The 24,089-nt window shown below is 48.1% G+C and overlaps 1 protein-coding gene across 7 annotated transcripts in view; it reads right to left on the bottom strand.

The window, feature by feature from the left end:
* The window catches only part of ADAP1 (ArfGAP with dual PH domains 1), a 65,257-nt gene that overhangs the window by 31,660 nt on the left and 9,508 nt on the right, over positions 1-24,089 (bottom strand). For 6 of the 7 annotated variants that reach the window (XR_007890918.1, XM_051632626.1, XM_051632627.1 and 3 more), the window contains 3 exons: positions 13,138-13,268; positions 11,536-11,627; positions 3,349-3,431 (listed from right to left, as the gene is read on the bottom strand). Coding sequence is in view for 6 of the 7 variants with exons in the window: in XM_051632626.1 (XP_051488586.1) it covers positions 3,349-3,431; positions 11,536-11,627; positions 13,138-13,268 (306 nt within the window). In the remaining variant the exon portion in view is untranslated. Of the gene's footprint in view, positions 1-3,348; positions 3,432-11,535; positions 11,628-13,137; positions 13,269-21,851; positions 22,176-24,089 lie in introns of those variants that run through there. The other variant, XM_051632625.1, reaches the window with a different exon arrangement.

The raw sequence follows: 24,089 nt of genomic DNA, 5'->3' as shown, positions 1-24,089 counted from the left end.
AACAGCGTGTTGCTGAGAGGGGACATCTGCTGTGGGGACTGAAGCAGGACCACGGATCTACAGCCACAGCTCCTCTCTGGGGTGAGGCTTGGGAGCTGGCTGCAATGCCCAGCATTGGGATTTCTGCACCTGCAAAGCCTCTTGGTTTCCCTGTTCTGGTTCTGCTACCCTGCATTGCTCTGTATCTCCTGGGATGGACATTTCCCACCGTTTTGGGGGCTGTGCAAAACCTTTTGGGGCAGCTATTGCCTTTGCATCCCACACTGCCCCTTACTTATACCCTTCACCAGCAGCTGAAGGGTTTGCTGCACCCTCCTCCAGGCTTCCCTGGACAAGTATCTCAGCTCTGACCTGCACATCTGACATCCTGTCCCGAGACTCATTTCTCCTGTCAGCTGGGCTGCTATAGCTTCTGCTTGGCATCTGCAGGCTCCAGACAGTCTCTCCCCAAAGGATTTTCTGAAAGACTTTGAATTTCTGACCAGGGTTTTGTCAGGCTGCCTGGAAAAGGATGTTGCTCAAAACTACTCAAAGATAGCTTGCCTTTTTTTTTTTTTTTTTTTTAGATGCAATTATTGAACAAATATCAGAATGCAAAATTGCCCCTGGGACTGGAAAATGGAATTAAATCTTCCAACAAACATGAGAAAATGGATACCGACGTCTCTATTTGCAACAAAATGTCTCATGCCTAGAGACTGGTAATCTAACACCCCTCCAGGGAGTTCAGTATGGTGACAAAAAATGGTCTAAGCATTAGAAAAAGAGAGATACACACATCCAAGTGAGACACAAACTGGGTGTGGGGTGGGCAGGAGGGCATCCTTGTGTCAGTCCCACCTCAGGGTGTTCACAGGCAGTTCGGGAAGTGGGAATCAATGGCCCAGATCCTCTGGGGTTCCCTGCTGTGCTGAAATGCACTTGGGAACACCTCTGCTAAGGACATGGCTTAGTGGTGGACTTGGCAGTGTTAGGTTAACAGCTGGACTCGATAATCTTAAGGGTCTTTTCCAACCTAAATGATTCTATAATTCTGTGGTGCCCAGCACACTGCTTTCCTGAGAGGTCACTGTAGAGAGGTTGGTGCTGGTCTCTTCTCACAGGTCATTAGTGACAGAACCAGAGGGAATGGCTTCAAGCTGCAACAGGGGAGGTTTAGACTGGACAGCAGGAAAAAAATAATCACAGAAAGAGTGGTTAGACGCTGGAACAGGCTGCCCAGGGAGGTGGTGTTGTCACCATCCCTGCATATGCTTAAGGGTCATTTGGATGTGGTGTTGGTGGAGATGGTTTAGGGGAGAACTTTGTAGAGTAGGGATGATGGTTGGACTCGGTGATCCCAAGGGTCTTTTCCAACCTGAATAGTTCTATGATTCCTACAGGACACAGGATTTTCCCTGGGCTCCCTTCTCAAGCCACAACCTGGGAAACAAACAACTCCCAGTGTAACAGCCCAAGAGCTGAAAACAGCATCATCAACCAAGTTACATCGTGCAGTCCAGAAGAAGGAGCACCCTTTGGTAGAGGTGAAGTACAGCTGTGCAACCACACCCAGAAGGGAGAAGGTGGCACTGGAAGTTTGGTGTGTGTCCCCAGCTGTGTTTCATTTTAACACCAACCCAGCCATCCTAACAGGGAAACTCCTGGCCAAAGATCACCTTTGAATTTACTGCCCAGAAGCCTCAACAAATGACATCCTGGTTGCATGGGTCATTTATACGGCTCCAATGCCAGATTTTCATGATGGCACAATTCTCAAAGACAATATACAACCTAAACCCACTCATACACAACCTACAAGATACCCACCAGCCTGCCCTCCCTTCCCTTTCTCCTTCTGAGGGTGCTCTTCATTTAAAATGGCTTACCTCCTCCTCTTCTGTTGTGCATTTAAAGGCTTTTGACCTTCAAAGAGAAGGGGAGAAAACCCTATCACTTCACCCTGCAATATTATGCAGCCACATTGCTAAAGAACACCTACAAAACACACTGCTAAAATAAACTCCCATTTGAACCCTTCCTAGAACGTTATTCAGGGAGCTCAGAACACACTAAACTCCTTCCCACACAGCACTGAAGCACCTACTTCACTTTAACCAGGGGCACACTCTTCTTGAAGCCAAAGGACTAACCATGTACTTAAAATTATGCATTTGCCTGAAGTTGAACCTAGGCTTTTATATCTAGGAGTTGCACAATATAAATTGGAATCATTGTTCCTGGGTGAACATTATGCACACGTTGGCAGATATATTGTAAAACTATCTAAGAAATCAAACCATTTCTTTTTAATAGAACATGTCCAACTCCAGCAGACTGCTCTGAAAAATCTAAAATAAAAATGTGCACAATGTATTATATATGAACATGGATACTCCCCACCCACCACGTGAATACCTCATGTACACAAAATAGCAAAGCAGAAATGGTCTAAACCTAGATTGAGAATACATGAGATCAGATTTTAATTGTGGTTTTAATAATAGCAAAATGCTGCAGCCACTCGCTGATCATTAGTCTTGAAAAGCAGCATGAAAATAATATTTTAACCTTTCATCTGCAACATGGTCTTTGCTAATAAAATTATCCCAGAGTCACCCAAGCACATAGCTGGTGTCAACTACTTAATATGCACAATAAATTAAATGCCACTTATGTACAGCAAAGAAATCCCCTGCTAATTTGATGCATTTTCTCACCGGTTCTTAGGCTGGTGCAGCCACACAACAAGATGGTTGAGTCCTGTGTCTCCTCTGCAAGACAAGTGTCTGACCTACTCACTGCTCCACTAAACCAAACTTCTGTAAGGCCACCATGTGCTGGGTCTTTGTGATTTCAAATCACTGGGCATTTATTTTACTACAAGGAGACCACGTCCCACTGCTGACACTTGAAGTATTATGGACAGGCAGTAACAGAGATTTGGGGAAAGTGGGGGACCTGGAAGACTTATCTACCAGTAACAAAACCATGTTCAGAATCATACTTCATCCTTCCAAAGCAAAAGTCACCTGGATGAGACAAACACCCTTACCTCCATTTCAATCCAGCTTCATGCCTCCTGCTACCAGAAACCAGCCCACTGGTACTTTATCTGACCTGCTGTTGGTGAACAGCCCATGGAGGTCAACAGAGAGACTCTCAATCTGATTTATTTCTATCAGGTATTAGAATTCCCAATATTCCAAAACAAATCCAGGGAATAGCAGGAGGAATCTTTCCCAAAAGACCACGCTTCCTTAGCGACATATGAGCAATAATCAACACAAAAAAAATATAAGCAGAGACAAAAGAAATGGAAGGTGCTGAACAACAAAGAACTTATCTGCCAAAAGTGTCTTTCTCTACCTGCAGAATAAGGCTCCTGCTTCTCACTGTGAATGAACTCTTTTCGTTCATATTTGGCTCTGATCCACTGTTCCCGCAGCAGCCTGGAAAAAAAAATACACAGAAAAGGAGATAGAGTCCAACTTAGGCTAGGGAAGAAGCCAGAGTCATTAATTCAATCAAAATACAAGTGTGATTTAAAAGCCTTCCAAAAATTGCACTGTATAGTCTGGAGTCCAGGATTTCTTCTATGTACTGTTGCACAACACAAATTGGTTGCTTGTACATGCAATTTTATTCAAAACATGAACTAACATTTACAGATTTAGCAGAATAGCCCCTTCCCACCCACCCCATCAGCCTCTGGATACAATTCCCTCAGTTTACGAACGATTTTAAACCTAATTTCCTCACATTAGATTCTTCAGTAAATAGGATCAGTAAATGCAAAATACCCAACAAACTGCACGCAAAAGACAAATGTTTGCCCTGAAGCTGTTGTTCTAAATGCAGAGACTGGGTGTGCCTTGTGTGAGGCATGGACATGATGGCCTTTCAGGAGGCAAAGCTGCAGAGATATTGTGTCCTTGTCAGGCCTGGACAGCTTTTCAAAACAATGTTGATGTGTCAGGTTAAAGTTCTACCTGTGACAATGATGGGAAGCCCAGCCCAAGGATGGGTGACACTTGGGACTCTGAACACACAGCTTGCTGCAGGGTGTCACACACTTCCCCAACCAGGAATGACAGGAATGCAAGAGGTGGCTTCTTCAAAATGAAAAGGACTAGGACAGTCCTATCCCAGGCCTCAGCCAATCTCACGGAACAACTGGGCTGTGAAAAGTGAAAAAGGCTCCAAAAGGCCAGAAGAAAATGGCTGGGTCTGGACAGGAGGGCTGAGCCTTGAGGAGTATGGAACCCAAACACTGGAGAGTGGTGAGAACCCACCTGGCAGAACTCTGCCAAACTCCTAGCTTGTACTGCTACATCTATGAAAGAAATCCATGATGCATGGTAGGAAACACCTACTACAAAGTTCTTTACTTTTCTGCTGCTCATCAGCAAAAGCTACAAGAATTCTGTCATAAAAATCAACACAAAAACTTGAATTTGTTACCCTTCTTGCCATTTTTCCAGCCCAGCTGCTGCAGACATCTTATCACCATAGCCAAACTTGGACCTTTTCAACAAGATGACTGGGCATTTAACTAGAAAGAAGCAAATTCACACCCCCTGGGCTCCAGCTGACTTCAGTGGATTCAGCAGGAGCTGCAGCTGCTCCAAGTCTCTGCAAGCCAGGCTGCCAGAACCAGTGGTTAAATACAGAATAAATGAAGGTTCATGTGCAGCAGTGGGAAAACACTCTTGCTGTATAATGCAAATAGCCACAAATCCCACAACAGACACACTCTGCTGGGCTGGCACCACAGGGAACATGGCTCTGCAGGGACTTGTTTCCCATGACACTGTCAGCTGCAGTGGTTCAGTATCTGCACAGCTTCTGTGCAAGAGAGCACAAACCGGGCAGCCACAAGGCACCAAAATGGGATCCAGAGAAGCTGCAAAAAGCTCTCAATAACCTCTCTCAGCATCTGGACCAGACCACAGGTGGCTCCTATGGCAGCTCCCAGGGCAGACAGGACTCCAGCCGTGCCACTTTCCCAGCTCACAGCAAGCACTTTCTGACAGCTCACAAGTTCCTTCCCTTTCCTCTTCATCACAAACCCAGGTTCTTTCAGCACTAATTTCCCAAAAAAACAATTTACACCAAGAGCAGCCCACTGCTGGGACAACTCAGAGCAAGGCCCATAGCTGCCACTTCTGCTCCAGTTTTTATTTATAGAAAGCAGAACAACTCCAGCAAAAGAAACTGAAACAAAAACCCAAGGAGGATGGCAAGGAGTCCAGCATCTCCCTTCAATGCAACTGAGAAGTTGAGCATGGACTTGACCATGCTCACTCTCCTGGACTGGAGACAATCCTGCCATAAAAAGCTGATTTTGAGTCTGGCATTAAATCTCATTTCCACTGGCACAGCTTGGATGAGTTTAGACAGGAGCAGGAACTTGTCAAGGTCTGGGATATGGCAGCAATTGGAGGGCAGGGACCATCCAGAGGCCCCCCAAGCCATACAGCCTTCTCCACCCTTTTCAGGGGACTGCAGACCTGATCTCCATTTCATTTTAAGTTTGCCTTCAGGGGCCTTCTGAACATCTGTTGCTTTGTTGAAAACCAATTGAAATGTTTTTTCTGAAGTGAACACGTATGTAAATAACCTGAGGTGGACACTACATGCTGAATACAGGATCCTCCATCCAAACCCCTCTCTGATTTTGACAGGAGATTTGTGCCTAGCAAGGGCTGTAGCAACAGCCTCATGGCATTTTAGTGCATTTCTGCTGATGGGATAATGTGGCAAATACACCATTTGTGTTTGTTCAAAAAATATAACTGCATCATTCCCAAACTGCAGAGATCACAGCTTTCAAGATCAGCTCCAAGGGCTTTAACAGCCCACCTAAAGTCTGGCAGGCTGCTGCTTACAGGGAATGTGTCATATTTTGGCAATTAGAACAGAAAGGTCTTTGTAATTATCAAGATAAAAACCTGGGAGCAAAGTAAAAAAACCCAAAACAACAAAAACCCCCATATCACCGAACTCCAAAGCTCCAGAGAGAAACCACATTTCCAAAAGAATAAGGGAAAATTTATCCCCCAAATGGAGCAGGACTGGGCTGCACTGGGGAGGAGGCAGGTCCAGAGGCTGACAAAGCACTGCCAACACCACGAGCTCCAAATCTCATTTTAGGTACTTGTTTGCTTGCCTGGCCACCCACAGCAAAACAAGTGATTTCTGTCAAAGGGGCAGCCAGGAAGGCTTCAGGAGGAGCCAGTGGAGCAGTTTCATCTTGGTCCCACGTACAAAAAAGCCCTTTTCTGGCAGCAATAAACACCATGAGAATAGCTGCTCAAGCAGTTTCATATCAAAGTGTGGCTGAGCAGGTCATCATGTTCTGTGGAGGGTGCTGGCCAGCCCAGCATAAGCTCCAACTGATTGTTACCCAAGACTAGGACGCTCTGCAGTGCACACACCACAGACACTGCTTGGCTGCTACAGCTTTTTTTGGAGACACACAACAGCCAAGAAGCCCCAGCCAGAAGTGAAAGTGGCCCCACAGACATCAAACACCAACTGCCACCGCCCCCTGATCGCATCCTTGTGAGCCACCATCGAGTCCAACAAAGACAAAAGAAATGAATGTCATCCAGGAATGCCATTTTCAAAACCTAAATTTGCAGCTTCTGGAACATATCAGAGGTTTTTTCCAGAAAAAACAAAACAAAACCCAACAGTCTGCTTTCCACAGGCAGCTCTGTGGATGCAGCTCTGCCAAGTTTCTGTCAAACAACAGTTTTAATGAAAATTTAAGTCTGAGCCCAAATTTTTGCTCAGACTGCAAGGAGAGCCACTGCAGAGTGGACTAAAAACCCATCTAGCATCACACTCTGCCTCCACATCTTTCCCTATCTGGCAGGTCCTCATTGTAAGGACTTCTTTTTAAGTGGCTTTGTGGAGGCATGAGACAGCTGAAGACTTCTTCCAGGTGCTCTGGGCATCACCCCAGCTTGCAGAGCCCTGGGAGCAATGTGCCATCCACCCCTCCCAGAGCAGTGGCCAACAGCAAGCTTCTGGAGATGAGCAAAAAGACAGGGGTTTTGGCTGTCAAGGCATAAAAATGTTGCATTATGGATCTGAAGATGTTAAAGCTGACTCTGAGTACACAGAATCGTAACACGCTCAATTAAAGCCCTAACGAGTTCCTTTTTTGTTGGGTTGTTTTACATGCACAGTCCAGTTCACCACAACACTATTTTTCAGAGTGGTTAAACACTCATTAAAGGCACGTAAGAAAAAGCCTGTGTCAGTACTGTCTTAACCTTGTAGCAATTTCTTTTGGAATTTAGAGGAATCAATATGAATTAAGAGGCTTACAAGCGAATAACAAAGAGAAAATGAAGGACAGGCAGAGAAGCCCCCGTGGCTGGTCGGGACTGAAGGAGCAGAAAGATCTCAGGCACTCAGCTGAGGGCAGAGGGATGCTCAGGCAGAGACTTGCCAAGGCTGAGTGCCCAGTTTGAGCCACCACAGGAGGCTCCAGCACTTGAGAAGTGATGAGCAGCCACTCCAAGAGGTCATGCTGTGGCACCTCAAGATTTACAACCAAGACATGAGGCATTTTTCAAAGACATGGATGTAAAATCTAAAGACTCTTATTAATAAAAGCTGGAGCAAAGCACAATTTGCCCCTCTGAACAATAAGCATTAAAAAAGTTTCTGTATAAAGGACCAGCAAAATGAGAAGCCAGAGGAAGAGACCAGGTGAGAAGCTTGCATCCTTGACCATCATTGTGTGCCATGCATGGGCGGGGAGGGGCCAGATGTACCTTCAGATACCAGACTGAGGTGGTGGGCTCAGTAGCTCCTCTACCAAATGAGCTGAACTTTAAAGGACAAAGCAAGGGAAAAAAATGCCAGGGATTTACTTGGCAATTTTCTCTCTGCACATTTTAATAGCACCATAACACAACAAGCCACTTCTGCTAATAACTGTTCTTCAGATGACTATATAGATGACTTCTCATGATGGGAGCCTCACTGGGACCACATCCTCTCTGACTGATGTCTCATCTCATTCCAGATAAGATACCCACCCAGCACAATGCATGCCATTTCATTCTGCCCCATTTTTCCTACCAAGGTACTCAAATGTACTGGCAATCAGTACAGTTCAGTGCTCTCCATAAGGAGCAGATGCAGCTCCCACTTGTCCAAGCATGGAGAGAGGAGCACAGCAACGCCCTGCAGCTCAGACCCCATTCCACAGAACGATGCTCTGTGTTCCTGAATCAAGTAAAAGGCAACAGAAAATGACATGAAGTACTGGTCAGGGGTATGGATGCAAAAATAGTTCTGCACAAGCCCAGTAAGAGCTGGGCTCCATCTTCTACCAGTTTTCAGCCAAGCATACAGCTGAACAAAGCCTTTTCCTTTGTTTTTACTCAAAAGCAGTGCTACCCATTGCTCACTGGTGACTCCAAACTCAACCCTGTGTTTGCTTGTACCTGCCCCAGAAAAGGCCATTTTACAGCTCTCAGCCTGCTGCCGTGGTGGACAAAGCTGGGCAGTGGCCACTTGTGACCATCCAAAGAGGGTTTCTGTGGTTTAAGTTCCTCAGCCAAGGCTCCTTGGGCCAATGCTGCAGTGGTGTGGGAACATCCCAGACTCCAGGATTTATTTCAGGGACTCCCCAGTGGTACAGAAGCTGCTGCTCTGCTCCCTGCTCCTGATGCATGGGCCAAGTTGCTGGCAGAGAGAATAAGAGGGGAGAGGACAGAAGGGGATTTTCTTTCTTTTTTTTTGGTTGGGTGTTTTGGGTTTTTTTGCCTATGCACAGCTGGTAAATTTTCCCTGGGCAATTCCAGAGCACCCATCCAACTCCTCTAACCTTTGCCAAGTGTCTGACAGAGCCAGGAAGCCACAACAGGGTTTCTGGAGGATGCAGAAGCCAGATGCAGCGGGCAAACACCAGTATTTCCCAATCAAACACAATATCATAGGCAAGAAAAAAAATACCAAGCTGGTGCTGGAGCATTTCTTCCCTCTTGCCCTGAACCTTGCAATTCTTCAAGCAACCAAAGCAGAGGGATTCCAGAAGGAGCATTATCAAATGAAGAAGTTTCAAATGAACAAACAGCCTGTCCTTACTACAACTCGTACATGAGCATCCTGCAGCTCCCAGGCTGAGGGCACCTCCCATAAAACATGCAGCTGGCCAGCACTGCTTGCCATCCTTAAAAGCATCAAAACATCTTGTTGCTGCAGAATGTGGGTTGGCACACAACAGCGTGGTGCCAGCAGTGACTGGGGGTGCCAGCAGTGACTGGGGGTGTCACCCATTGCAGTGGCTGGTCTGCAGCGAGGTGGGGAGAAAGCTAAACATACACCCCCTTAAAAAGCAGAACTCCCCTGCTCTTGTTTAGCATTTGTCTTGTTGAAAGGCACAGAGAGCCTCAAACTAGAGAAAAAAAAAAAAGTAAAATACAACCTGGCAGCTTGTCCTCAAGACCTTCCCAACACACGATGTACCCACAGCTGTTTATACTGCAGCAGCCTCAGGAGATCCATGGCATCAATCCCAACACATCCTGCTGCCGTGGCAGAGCCCCAGCAGGGCCAGCACCTATGGACCCAACTCAGAAATCAAGGCATCCAGGCTGAAAACTGTCTCACTGCAAAACAGGCACTAGTTGGCAGCACAAAAGGACCAGAAATTAGTCTTCCAGCCACTTGCAGGAAGACAAGCCTTGCCTCGTCCTCCCAAACCATAAATAAATAACCAAAAAAGAAATCACAACAACAACAAAAAACCCCTAAACCCTCCAGGTCCCGTTTCTCTTGGGTTATAAGCCCAGCCATGTGCCTCTCCATTGGGCACAGGGAAGGGCTGTGGATGGAGCAGCCACAGGGTCTCTCGTGCTCACAGATGGCTCTGGCAGCCCAGCCACCCCTCAGCCTTGCTCCCCCAAGTGCAGCTGCACCACAGGGTGGAGGTGGAAAAATATCACAGCAACAAAGTTGAGCTGCTTTATCAAAGGAAGCCAAACCAGCTGAGCTCAGAATGAGCCACAGGCATTTCTGCCAGCCCGACAGCAGAAGAAATTAAAAGCCCTGTGGTCTTCAAGCTGGCTGAGGTGCAAGGTGAGCTTTTGCCACCTCTCAGTTTGAGGTGAGGAGAGCTGGGTGCGATTTGCAGCCAGATCTCAGGGAACCCCAAGTTGTAGAGGGTCCTGCCCCACTTCCAGACAGGCTGCCCCAGCACAAGCTCTGCACCCCTGCAGGCAGGGATGGGGCTCAGGAAGGAACCAGAAGTCTGCTCCTGGAAAAGATGTAAACGTCTTGGATATCAAATAGCCCCCTGCTTGTAAGGACAAAAGAATAGCTAAGGCTGGACTGCAACATCTTATTGACACTTAAGATTAAACACAATAAATATACCCCAGAACTGTGTTTCTCCTGCCAATGACAACTAGGTGAAAGTCTTGCTTCACCATCCTATCAGTACACACAAGTCTCAAAACGGCACCACCGACTGCTGAGATCTTGTTGCTCAGCAATATAGATGTTGGTGGTGGATCCTCTCAGGACCCCAACAGTTCAGGAGAGCTGTCTGTTCCCCAAGAACAACATCCACCTCCCAGCTGCTGGCACAGCCAGCAACTCCTCCTGCCACCCAGAGAGGGTGGGGAGCCTGTGGTGCCCTTCTTCGTCTTAGGAGCCCTACAGACCCTTCCAGTGCTTCTGTTTTGGGCACCTCTTACAGCACGTGAACACACCATCCAGCTGCTCAGAGCCTCATATGCTGTTTTCACAACACCAAACCACATCTCCCACTTCAGCCACTGACACCAGTTCAAGCAGCAACAGGACGGGGCTCAGAGACCAGTACTGACCAGCTTGCTAATACTAAGGCACTGGGTCTGGAAATGGTGCCCTCCAGACCCTCTGTGAAGACTGGTTTTACAAAGATACAAAACTCTGGAAGGGCTGGACCCTAAAAACCAATTTCAGTGCATCTTGCTTCCTGGATGGCACAGCACATTCTGGCTGCTCAGCCCTCTTGGTCTACAAAGTCTACCCCAGCCTACCAGGAAGGTTTACTCTACACTATGCAGGAGACAATACCTTTTCACTCCTCTTCACAGAGGATATTATTTGTCACTCAGGCAGTAAAAGAAAATCTCCCACTTTGGCATGAAACCCCAGTATTTTTGTGTTAGGAGTAACTTAACATCTCACACAGCAGATAAGCAGTTCTGTTTTGAAGCAGAAGGACTATCTGAAAAGGTAGAGGAAATCAATGGGTAGAAATTGGCATTTTTGTAGCTTTAGAAACTTGGAAGAGTCTGGGGAACAGACAAACTATTGACTTTCCTGCATCATCTCAACTGTACTTATTAAATGAGATCCCACACGCAGTATAAACTCTACCATATGCGTGCAGAAGAACAAAGATTTTCAGAGCTTTTTATAAATGAAACCTCCTTTGTGGCTAAAAAAAAATAAGTATCATGCTGAAACGAAAATATTACAGAGGCTGCAGCTGCACAAACAAATAAATGGTGTTTACCAGCAAAGGTATTTACTTACTGACAGTCAAGAAATGTTGGCTTGTAATAAAACGGTGGCATTTTAGATTCATATTTTGCTTTTGCTACATTGTTTCCATTTGAGGCCATAAACTGTGAAGAGAAGAGAAAGGGCAGAAAGCATTAAAAAATGTTAACTGTATTTTTCCTTGTCCTCTCTTGTTTCTAGAAAGTAATAAATCTATTGGGATGGGGCCTCTCTGCACTTAGGGAGTTTTCCCCAGGACTGTGCACAGAGGGGATGCTGCAAAGGCTGTGCCTGCAAACCAGGGTGCAGAAATTAATATTGATCATTATTGCCAGGGCTGCCACAGCTTCATATGACACTGAGGACAGGTCTGTGTCCCAGTCACATGTGCACGATCCCTACTGGTCCCCACGGGAGCAGAAGGCAGCACGTGGTGGCATTTCTCCCTCCCAGGCATGGGAATGAGATGGCTCCCAGGGAATCCAGCACAGAAATTAGGCAACCAGAAGGCAAAACCTTGACACCAACTGTAAGTCTCCATGTGTTAGGGCTCCAACAAGGTCACAGCCCCCAGCAAAATGCCCTTTGCTTTGGAGCACGTGGCTTGTTCCAAAAAGCTACTTTTATCTAAACTAAAAGCCACGCCAGCAGCCTCAAAAAGGAGCTTGAAGTGTTAAAACTTAATAAATGAATTAATTCTATTTGCTTTGACAGCCCTCCTTCCCTTCTAATCTGGTAAAAAAAATAGGCAAGTTGAGAACACTGCAAACAAAACCACATATTTCCCTATTTATCAATTTATATCATGAAAATCACTGTGTAAAATCCCCACCCTACCCCAGGCAGCCACGCTAACCATGCTTTGTCTTGTATCAAATGCCAAGCACACAAGCATCACAAGCAGCTAAGCTTCTTTTGGTTTTTTTTCCCTAAGATATTTTCTCCTCGTTATTTTTTGAGTTTTTTGAGCTTCTCAAGTTTACATATTCAATCCACTAAAAAAACCCCAAACAAAACCAAAATAAAACAAAAAACCAGAAAAGGGAAAAGCCATGCACAAAGGCCTATTTTCTTCGTAAAACACATGACTCCATGAGCTGTGGCTTTCAGAAAATCCTCAAATCTACAACATACAGGGTAAAGATGGATGACTGGCAGTGTTCTTCATGGCTTTAAAGACACCAAGAGTCAAAGCACACAGGTTTCCTGGGAGGGCTTGGCTTCAGCAACATCACCCAATCCAGGCAGGTGGGTTGCATAAATAGAATTTACACTGTGAGGGTTCAGTTCTTCAAGAAGTGAGTTTAAGGGTCTTCAATGCTAAGTGGAACAAAGACAGGAGCAGTGGGGATGGGCAGGGTGGGAGACTAGAGGTCTCACCTACTGTCTAGTCTAGGCTAAGTCTAACATAAGAAAGACAAATCATACCAAATTAGTAATTTCTACACTCTATTTAATCAGGGGAAACTCTCACAACTTCCTCATGAAAGGCTAATTCATTTTGCCATCAGCATCATGGACCTCATTCCCACATTCAGGAATTATCTAGACATGCTTTCTGAGACCATGCTTGTTGTGGCATCTTCAGAAAGGACCCTCTTTTGCAGCTTTGCTGGTGAAACCAGGCACACGTACCTCCACTTGAGCATCATCCCAGTCATCCAGACGGACAGACTTCACTTTGCTGACTTGTGGGATGTTGCGGTGGATTCCTGAACAATTCAAGCAGATGAAGATCCCAAGGCTGTGGGATGCCCAGTCTGGGTCTGCAAACAAGAAGGAAAGAGAATATTGCACTTGACCGGTCGATTGGATTCTGTGCAGGGGAAAGGAGAGATGAGGCAGGACAGGGCAAGTCTGGGGAGTTCAGGAGTCACCAGGTCCAAGTTCCCTGATTTTGAAGGCACCAAATACACACACAAGCAAAATACACGAGTGTTCATAGTTACACCAGTTACACCAACAATTAACAGGTTTTCAATCTCAAGTGCAGCAGTTATTCATTAGAACCCAATATGCAGAAAACTGCATTTGCCCTACCCCTCCAAAATGTACTCCATGCTCACACACCGAGGTGAATGTCCACCTCTCATCAGCAAATCCCACCCAAGCACTGGGTGGAACAGAAATCACACAATTAAAACAAACAGCTCAGGGGAACTGTTGTGCTCTTCCCTTGCCTTGTTTTATTTTATATTTTATTTACAATGGGAGTGCTCCACAGAGAGACTTTCCTCCCTCAGCTACAGCAGCCCAGCAGCCCAGCCCTCTGTGCCAGGAGGTTTCCAGCCCTTGCCTTGATGGAAAAACGCTGCCAGTGCCTGCTCTGTGCTTTCTCTGAGCAGAACCACGCACTGATGTCTCACACAAAGCACTTCAAACACAAGTCCCTTGCCTTCAAATTCCTCCTTGGCAGAGGCACTGCCTGAAGTACGGAGAGGAACTGGAGGAGGGCAGAGGCCAGGGCAGGACACATCCAGCACTGTCCCTGGCCCTGCCTCACTGGTAGAGCCAATACAGGGATCTTTGTTTGCACTCCCACTGGCAAATGTCAGTGCCTGCGATTCCAGCCGCGCTCCAGCAGGAAGAGTGTCCTTGCAAAGCCACCGAGTCAGCCACGAAATCCCTGCCTGCCCCCAAAAGAGGTCCCCTCACTCCATTCTGCCCCAACTCCCCCCACCCCTAGGCAGCAGCCCCTGGCTGCCCCACAACATCAGGCTGTCGAGGGGGAAGGGCAGGTCTTCCCTTCTCACAAACTGTCGTAATTTGTTTCTTCCCCTGCAGTAATTACGCTCGACACCCGCTCCTCACAGTATAGCAATTATTTATCAAAAGCAAAGGAACGTGCTTTCTCCTCCACATGTAATGGCCTGGCTGTGGCAGTGCAGGCGGCCCTGGGGACACACAGCTCCCCTGCACGGGGCACTGAGATCTGCTGCCAGACCCTGCCCGCAGGGACGGCCACCAGCCTCCCCAGCACACCCTAGGCAAGATGAACTTGGCTCCTCAGAGATGGTTGTGTTCAGATCAGCAAAATGAGCAGCTTCATCAGATGTGGCTAGGTGCCCACTCAGGGGAAGGAACCAAATTTCCCAGGTTTTTGATGCAGTTCCCATCAGCCCCTCTTCTTTGGCACAGGGCTGGGACCAGCAGCCACAGATAAAGGTGGGTTTTTCTGTTTCATGTGATCTCCCACACTCACGTGAGACTGACGACAATAGCTCAGGAGAAGCTCTTGCTCTCCTGGCTGAAGCCATCTAACTGAAAGAGAAAGCAAGCCAGCCTGGGACTTTATTTGAAAGTGGAAAGTCTAAGCACCATCTGAACAAGCCACCCAGTTACAGACTCATGTGAGCCTCAGGGCTGGTGCATCCCTGTGACCTTCCATGCCACCCTTCTGCCCGCAGACAGGAAGCAGGAGGGTGGAGATTCCCTGACTCCATCTGCTGCAGGGCTCTGCCAACACTGCTTCCCCTTCTCACTCCCTCCCTGCACTTGTGACACCATTTTCGAGGAAACCTAACTATAGGACCTCTACACCCACACATCTGCTGCAGGCAGGGGTGGCAGATCCCCAGGCAGATGGCTGCTGGCCAGGGCAAGCACCCGCTTTTCCAGGGATGCATTTCCAAAGCCCCTTGTAAGGCTTGGGGCTGTTGGTGGCTGTGGAGCACCCGAGCACATCACAGTCCCTCTCCCTTCCTTTCTGCTCTTGAGAACCAATAATATGAAAAATTCTCAGTTCAGGAACATGTCAGACAACTCCAGCAATCTCTGACCCCCTCTGAATTACTGCACTGCTGCCTCCAGATAAGACAACATCTTATCAAGCATGTGAATAAATTCACATAAGCATCTTCACATGAGGCAAGTGAGTTTTGGGGCAGCACCAAAGTTTAGTGAACCAGTGTCCCCAGGCTGTATGGCTGGCAAGCTGAGATCTCCACAGCTAGGTGAAGGCCACCTTGCTGCTAGACACTTCAACAGCTGGAGCACATTCTCTGCTTTGGATATCTGGGGAGCTGAGTAATTTTACTTAGGCCATTTTATCTAGGCAAGGCCCAAAACAAGTGCATCAAAATGGCAATATATCATAATCTTGGCCTTTATTGGTCACTGCTCAAAAAAGATTAATTTTTTCTAAGCCTCCAGAGTTTCAAACAAACAGCAGTGAAGCCTAATGAAAATGCTCCAGCATGCCCAAGCTCCACAAAAATTACTTTATTCCATTATGTCAAGCCAAAAGGATTAAAGATTAACTAGGATAAAGTGGAATATTAAAACAGATTCCTTGATGTAAGTGCAGAAATTCTTTTATCATTCAGCAACATTGCTCCAGACCAACCAATGGCAGCCCTAGAAGACTTTCACTGCCCAACATGGCAGAGATTTCTAGTAACTTATCAACAGATTATAATGACTTTCAAAATAAAATCTTGATGTGATTCCATTTTAAAAATTAAACAATTAAACAAAGCTAAACTAAACCCAGAGAAAGGGCATTGGGGTGGTATTTTCCCATCTTGTTCATTCGAAAGGGAAGACACAACCAGAGATTAGAGAAGCATCCAAAACAAAACTAAACACTTGGGCAATACAGCTAAATTCAGAAATTAACTTCCCCACCCAGCCCCTTTTACCACCACAAGCCCCAGGAAAACCCAGTGCAGAGAACAATGAATTTTCCAGCTTGAACCCGTCGTTACTGAGGGTAAGAACAGCCCATGGAGGGAAAAACAAAAAGGCTGGGCCCAGAAAAATCATTAACAAGAAGAATCAATGGAAGACACAGGGCAATTCACACAAACCAAAAGAGGACTGGAGGTGGAATGGCAATGGACATTTTATTTTAAGTACATAATCAATATTTCCTGTATCCAGACTATAAACATACAGCTGCAGTTTGACAATCCCTAGATGGCAGCAAGCAGGTGAAATCACATGAAGCAGTAGCAGGCTCCAAGCAGCCACGAGACAAGAACAAGGACTCAGAGTCCCAAAACTTACCCAATGCCCCCACTCCACCTTTTGCCTTAAACCACAGTTCTCACTATATCTAGTACATTATGTTGCTGACCAAGACAAACACCTGCAAGAAGATGGGCAGAGCCCAGCAATGCCCCATTAACGCATCCTCCAGCACCCTAATGATGGCCTGAGCCTTAATTATGTCTGGCTGCATCCCTGCTACACCAGCTGGGTGGGGGCCAGGGTTTTGTTGGGATGGATATTCAACAGATTTTTCTGATCTCTCTCTCCAGTTTGAGGTGGTAAAAGATGAATTAGAGGGGAGAAGAGGACCTCTCCAGGTAGGCAAGACCTTTTTTTACCCTGCATTAGAAAGCTAACTTGTGCCCTAGGATACGATCACAGGGATTTAAGGGCTGTCAACACAGAAGAAAGCCTCTTCTGCTTGCTGCTCAGCTGCTGCTGCTTTCCTGAATACCCCAGCCAGGAGAACCTCGTGTGCAGCACTGAAGCTCTGTAGCTGTTTATTTATTGAGATTAGAAGGTTAATAAACAGCCCCTGACCATGCATTTTAAAAACAACAATAAAAGCCATTAAAACTGAAGCCAAACAGCCTCCCACCAACACTCCTCTCTGAGTTGGAAAATTTTTCGGTGAAGGCATTAAACTTGCCAAGGTCTTTTCATTCGGCTGGCTGGTCTCAGCAGCCCCCTCTGCTTGCTGCCTGCAGCCCACGGCTCTGCTGCAACCCAGGCACGGACAGAAAACACCATCACATTAAACCTCCTTTGTTTCCAAAAGTCTTTTCCCCTGCAGAAAGTGGCATCATGCTATGGGATGGCAACTGCTATGGGATTATTGTTTTTTTTCCCCTTCTTCCCCCTTCAGTCTGCTTATGCCCAGAGAGAAGGGCTTGGCAAGTTCCTGGTGGAAAAAAAATAAATGAGAGAGGACAATGGAGGTGCGGGAACAAGTTTCCTCTTTTAGCATGAAAATGAAAAGCCGGTTTCACGCCATTAGAGCAGGGAAGCTCTGGAACAGCTTTCCAGTAGGAGGTAGTGGGGGCAAGAGAGAGAAGTAGCTGCAAGGCAGAGCCCCGTGGCTCCACAGAGGATGGGGAGATGTCAGTGGGATGACAGCACGAGGCAGGACCTGGTGACTCAGTGAGCAGGACCAGCAATTGGAGAGGGGAAGGAGAGGGTTGAGATCAAATCCTTTCAGTGGTCTCCTTAATCCTGAGTAAATCAAGCAATCCCTGGCACTCGTGTGTTTCCCTCTAATTACCACCCTCGCTTCATGAAATCAAGGGAATGGAAAAGCTTCATTTGCTTTAGAAATAAGAAGATGCTGGGCCTGCAGAATGGGTGTTTACAACCATTTCAGCCACACACCACCCACCCTCAGGCTTTTATAGACACTGTTACACCAAAATACCAAATCTGCTCAGCTTTGCAGCACAAAGCTCCCATTCCAGACTCCCCTCCATCCCACATCCCCTCTGACCTTGGGCACAGAGGCTGATGTTACCCAGGGTCCACGTCCCAGTCATCCCTCCCAAACAAGAGGGAAACAATAAAAACAAGCCACGTAAGCTGCTGCCAGAGGGTTTAAACTGCAGGATCACTTAGATGGGATTTCCACTTCTGCCTTCAGAGCCTCACTGTCCTCCTTACAATCTAAAATTATTCTTGCTCCATTGGAAACACAAGCCTAAGTCATAGAAAAATGGAGTAAAAAGAGAAATACTCGAGGTCTTGTTATGCCCTGAGATAACCATCCATCTCATGATGTGAGGAAAGATTGTCTGAGACAAAGAATCATTTAGGGTGGGGAAAAAAAAAAAAGCTGAACTGCCACATTAGTCTTCAAGAAAAAAAGATTATTCTAATACATGGAGAGGCATTACACACCAGCAATTCAGCAGGATTGCTCAGTCTCCACTTAATGCTGCATTTACCATGCTGCCTTCCCTGTGGAAACACATCTTTAAACCCCCCAAAACAAGCACACTGCAAACCAAGATCTAGGTCCCTCACTCTAGCACAGAAGTGTGTAGTGACAGGAGAACCAGTGCCCCAGCTAATGACTCTATCACAGCAGCTCTTACCCCACAATGCAGCCTCAAAGATGGAGTGGATGCAATCTCATTATTCATCACAGGTGAGTGTGAGGGATGTTTTTGCAACTAAAACATTTTTTATTCTAAACAACCTCTCATTGAAAAGTAAGGTTTTGTAAAGACACAATTGATAAAAACCTATCTAGAAACATTAAAAAACAACAAAACACCTTCCAAATGAAAAATGTAACCTCTCAGGTTTTTTTCCACTCTGATTTTTAGTTTCTACTTATATATCCTTTCTGCATTCCCAGCTGTCTTGGCTGGAGCCACCATAAGCCTGTTCTCTCTACCTGAGACATACCCTCAAAATTGGAGAGGATTTTTTTGGAAGCTCTGCTTTTGCATGAGAGACTTTGCTGCCAGACATGCACTCTGGGCTTGGGAAAACACAGATCTGACTTTCCAGAGCATCTCATTCAATGCCATGTTCTACCCAGCTTCAAGTGCACAAACCAGGGGAACACACATCTTGAAAACAGCAGCTTTGCTTGTGGGACTTGTCCCCTTAAATAATTCTCAATCACAATGAAATGGCAAATCCTGGCCCAGACTCAGGCAAGCAGCAGGTTTGCCTAGATCTTCCCAAGGAGATGTGACCACCCTGCATGGGATGAAGTCACAAAGCTGAGGAGGAAAAGCACTGCATCCCCCGTGCTCCCTGTCCACCCTGAGAGTTGATTTTTTGCATGGTCACAGCTCAGCCACAACAATGCCAAGCTGTGAGCTCTTTTGCATCAAGAACAGGGGCTTTTGTTACATGAGCATAATAAATAAAAAATAATACCTGGGACAAGCTGTTACTCCAGGGCTATGGCTACTGAGCCTCACCCAAGACAGTAACAAAAAAACCAATCTTTTTTGGCAGCAGGGAACAAAAAAACCTCCAGACTTTTACTACCTGGTTGATCTCTGAAACAAATATTTCCAAGAGCAAAAGAAAACCCAGCTGGCTTCCAAGTACACAGATTAAAGTGACTAACAGAGAATTTTTCCATTCTATCTCTGACCTATCCTAGTCTTTGTTACCAGTATTCCTGAGCCAAATGGCTACCTCTTATCAAGGATCCTGAATTAACTGGGGATTTCAGGGAAAGAAATACACCCACCTGAGAAGCAGTAATAATAGATCAGGGAGCTTGACCTTTTGCTTCCCCCCAGCTGTAACAGATCAGCAGTATGATGATATACACATGTGGGAAAGCACAATTATGCCCCGATTCCCTCAGCTGCTCGTTCCCCACCCTCCCTCTTCTTCCATTTGCACTTTACTTTCTCTGCTTTGGTACTTTTCCTGTGTCTAGCTGGCCACCCAGTTCCAGCTCTCACTTTTCATTTTCTGTGCACCCCACTTCTCAGCAGAGGACATACTTCACCTCATTCTGGACACCTATGTTGTCTCACACCCAGAAAGTCCTGGTCTGCCCCACCTGCCCAGGATGAGCAAGAGGATTCAGTCTGAATATTTCATAGATTATCTACAGACACAAGTTATATATCTTACGTTAAGTAGCCCGGGGCATCTCAGTTTATTGTCACCCCTGGCTGGATGAGTGCATTACAGTACCATGAATAGCTCTTGTTTGCTGAAAAAAAACTGAAGCAAAGTGATCACTAAAGAAATTGGGTTGATGAACAGATCCAGTCCCAGGGAAGCAATGCCATGACAGTTTGGCAGAGAAGCTGAATGGTACGAATATAGCACACCTTGTGTTACAAAAGACACTGGCCCAAATTCTCCTCTCCGAGTTTCAGATTCACAAAGGCATCTTTGCATGCAAATGTCACCAAAAGCAAAATACAGTTTTGTTGTTTTACAAGCTCGTTTGAAGCCTTTAACAACAACCCTCTTCCTGACATAAGCTACTCCACGCGGCCCACAGTATCATCCCCATCCTCCTGATGCTGAGAAACTTCCCATTTTGCAGAGGGGCTTTAACCTACACCCAGGGCAAGAGAGAATTACCCCATTGGCCTGAATGGCCCAAGCTCGTAAAGCCTTCTCCAGGAAGGAATAATTTAGACAGACACCTAAGCAGTGAGCCTAAGCTGTGGTCAGCAAGATAGCTCAGTGCTGGGAAGATACAATTCCACAGCGATGAGGGGCAGCAGATGGGTGGGAGCAGGCAGAGCAGCCCAACCCTGCAAAGCAGTTCACACTATGCAGAAAGTTCTTTGCCCTTTCCAGGCAGATACCAGGGGACATAAAGCAGCAGAAAGTGAACTGCAGTGTCCTGAGATGTAAATTAGGGACATAAAACCGTTAGTGGAATCCAATAGATCCTGAAATCCTAAATGGCTCAATAGCTTAAAAAACAAGGTTCAGCTGAAGTGTTGGGTTTTCTTTAACCTACAGAATAGCAGAGGCTGAAAAGGACATCCTTTCTCTGCACCTCTTCAGAGTCATCCTGCCCAAGCTAATGCAAACGTAGGTGTTTCTATATGATGACTTTTATTATTATTATTTTGTTTATTTTTAAAAGGAAAAGTTACTTGCTACACAATTTTCTAAGATTCTCCTCAAAGGCTGGTCCCACCACACAATGCAGACCCTGCCCAGCAGGAGCAAACGCTTTCCCACGCTCACACCCCAACAATTCACCATCCAAAGGGCGAGGAAGATGCCCCTAGCTCAGCCTTCCTCCCCTCTGTGCACTAACAGCTCCACGGACATTTCGGCCCCGTCCTCTGCCCGGCGCTGAGCAACGCCCGGCAGGCACCCACCGGTGGCCAAAGGTTGGTGGGCAGGATGCCCACGGCAGTGTCTCTGCTTCCCCCGCTCCGTTCTCTCACCGGTAGGGCAGGGACAGCGACAAAAGCCAGCCTGTCGGCGAGGGGACGGGCAGGACAAGCCAGCCCCGGCAGCACGGGGCACGGCGGGCGGGCAGAGCCCCCGACCACCCGCTGGCTGCCGGGTCCGGCCCCGGGGCTGCACTGCAGAGCGCGGGGACCCGCCGGGGATGACATCAGCGCTGCCACAGCCGGGAGGGGGGCACACCTCGGCGGGGGCTGGTACCGCCACAGCGCATCCCCGCATCCCCATCCCTCCACCCTGCCCCGCAGCATCCCCGCTGCATCCTCCCGGGGGTCAGGGGCGCGGGGGGGGGGGGGGTCGGGCAGCCCCTCGGCGGGGCGCAGCCCCCGCTGCTCCCGGCTGGGCAGAGCCCCCCGCTGCCGCCGTGCCGAGCCGTGCCCAGCCGTGCCGAGCCGTGCGGCAGGTGCGGCCACCGCCCCGCGCCCCCCGGGTCCCCCTGCCCTTACCCGGGGCCGCGCAGTCTGCGCACACCGCGTTGCCCGGCCGCTGTAGCAGCTCCACCAGCGCCTTCTTGCTCCTCTCCTTCGCCATGGGGGCGGCGGGCGGTGCGGGGCGGTGCGGGGCTCCGCCGCGGCTAATCCAGCTTCATGGCGAGGGGCGGGAGGTGACACCGGGCTGCTCCATGCGGCCCCGCTCGCCCCACGCAGGGTGAACGCCTCCGGGAGGGGACGAGCCGGGGCGGCTTCTACCCTGGAAGCCTCCTCGCCCCCCGCCCGTTGATGCAGGAGCTGGAGCCGGAGCCGCCCGCCCGGGCACGGCGCCGGTTCCGCCTTCCGCCGGGCCCGGGGGGCTGGCGGCTCCCGGAGCCGCTCGCCCGCGACCTCCAGCGGCCGCTCGTCGCTGGGGAGCCCCGTCCCCGTGGGGGGTCCCCGGCCATCAGGGCATCCCATACCCCCCCGGGTGTCCCAGCCCTCCAGCGGTCCTTTCCCAGGTGTAATTTGAGGCGCCCTGGCCTCACTGCAGGGCGGGAGATGCTCCCGGCCCCGGGGTGGGAGCTGGTGTGAAGAGAGAGGGGGGCGAGGATCTTCTCCTGGGGGAGGCTGCAGCTCACAGCACCCCAGCTCTCACTGGAGAGGGCCTCGACACTCGAGCACCTTGGTGGGTTCACAAGCAGTGCTTTTGGGGCTGCTCCTTTACATTAGCATCTTTGGGGATACTCATAAACCTTTCACTGGTACCCACTGGCACTCCAAAACAGCCCTGCTTCACCACTGTCCTTCCAAGCACATGTTGCCACCACCTTCCAAATTTGCCTCTTGGCAGGACTGTCCTCCCAGCATCTTCCCATGCTTTTCATACCCATCCATGGTGTTGAGGGAGTATCGGAGAGAAGGTAACTCAGGGGCAGGGTCATGGCCTCCCTGTGTGACCACGGCTGTGCTGCTGGGGCTGAGGGCTGCAGCCCCTTGTGCATCTCATGTCACCTGCAGGGCAATGCTCCTGTGCTTGTATAACCAGCCCCTGACCAGGGAGTGACTCGGGGGGTGACGTGGGAAGCCTTTGACTGAGCTGTGCCTCCTAGACTGCTACCCTAACCACTGAGCCCTTCCTCTCAGGTGTGGGTCACAGGCACCTGCAATGCTGCTATGGCTTATTTGTGGTTCATACAGCTCTGCTTATAGACACGGTTTGGGCTTTGCAAAACAAGTCCCCTATTCAAATTGCTCATCTCTGCTTCCTCCAACACAGCAAGACACCCTCCTGCAAAGCTCAGCTCATGCCACACACACTCCCCACGAGGCTCAGGGTGTGCACGAGCAGGAGGAGGGTGCAAGTAGCCCCTGGAAAACATCCACAACCAAATCATGGCATTTGGTCCTGCAAATGTGCATGGACGTGAGCAGGGTGTTGCAGGGAACACTTTGGAGGGAAAAAATAGCAAACACCCTTAAATATGGATGGGCGAGAGCATGGCTTGGTAAATTTACAATGCTGCCCTTGTCTGGGCTGCCCTAAATGACCTTTGCATTTGTGCTGTCAGACAAGCGACTGCAACCAAGATGATTTTTGACTGCTTTAAGCTGCTGTCCTACTGTTCCTTGCTGCCCCTACCCAGTGTTACACATCATGCTGGGGTTTACTGGTCCTACAGGTGTGGGCTGATGTCTGGAAACTCGTTCCCATGCTAATGAAATGTATAATCCCATAGTCTGAGCTGCTGCATCCAAATCCTCACCTGCTTCAGCCCCCAGTTCACTTTTACTAACCTGGAGCAAAGCTACGATTTCTACCATCCACTGAGCAAACCCAGCTCCAGCACTGTATCTTAGCCCTAATCCTCCAAACTCCTGCTATATTCAAGCTTGTCAGGATTCTTACAGGATCAGAGCTTTACCTAAGTTCAAGTCAGGTTGGGTTTTCATTTGCACTTCAATCACAGCACAGCCCCAGTCCTCTGGCATTCCCAGCACATGCAGTTGTGAATTCTTCATGTAGTAGCCAGGATGCTACACATCACCATGAACTTGCCAGGGCAGGGGCTAGGAGGAAGGAGGGGATTGGTTTTGAAGTCTCTGTTTAGCTTTCCATTAAGACTTATTGATTGTCTTAATTTTTTGGTCTCCTGGTTGCCAGGCAATCCCTCTCACTCCTCTGTGTGCTGGAAGCCAGGGCTGCAGACAGAAATTTGTATCTTGTAATAAAATCAAATATAATAGAGCCTGTTGTCAGCGATGAGAGAGGAG

The sequence above is a fragment of the Apus apus genome, chromosome 14 (genome assembly GCF_020740795.1).
Source record: "Apus apus isolate bApuApu2 chromosome 14, bApuApu2.pri.cur, whole genome shotgun sequence".
In the NCBI taxonomy this organism is placed as follows: domain Eukaryota; kingdom Metazoa; phylum Chordata; class Aves; order Apodiformes; family Apodidae; genus Apus; species Apus apus.
Note: the sequence above shows the minus strand (reverse complement) of the source record. Positions and strands in the feature narration are given on the sequence as shown.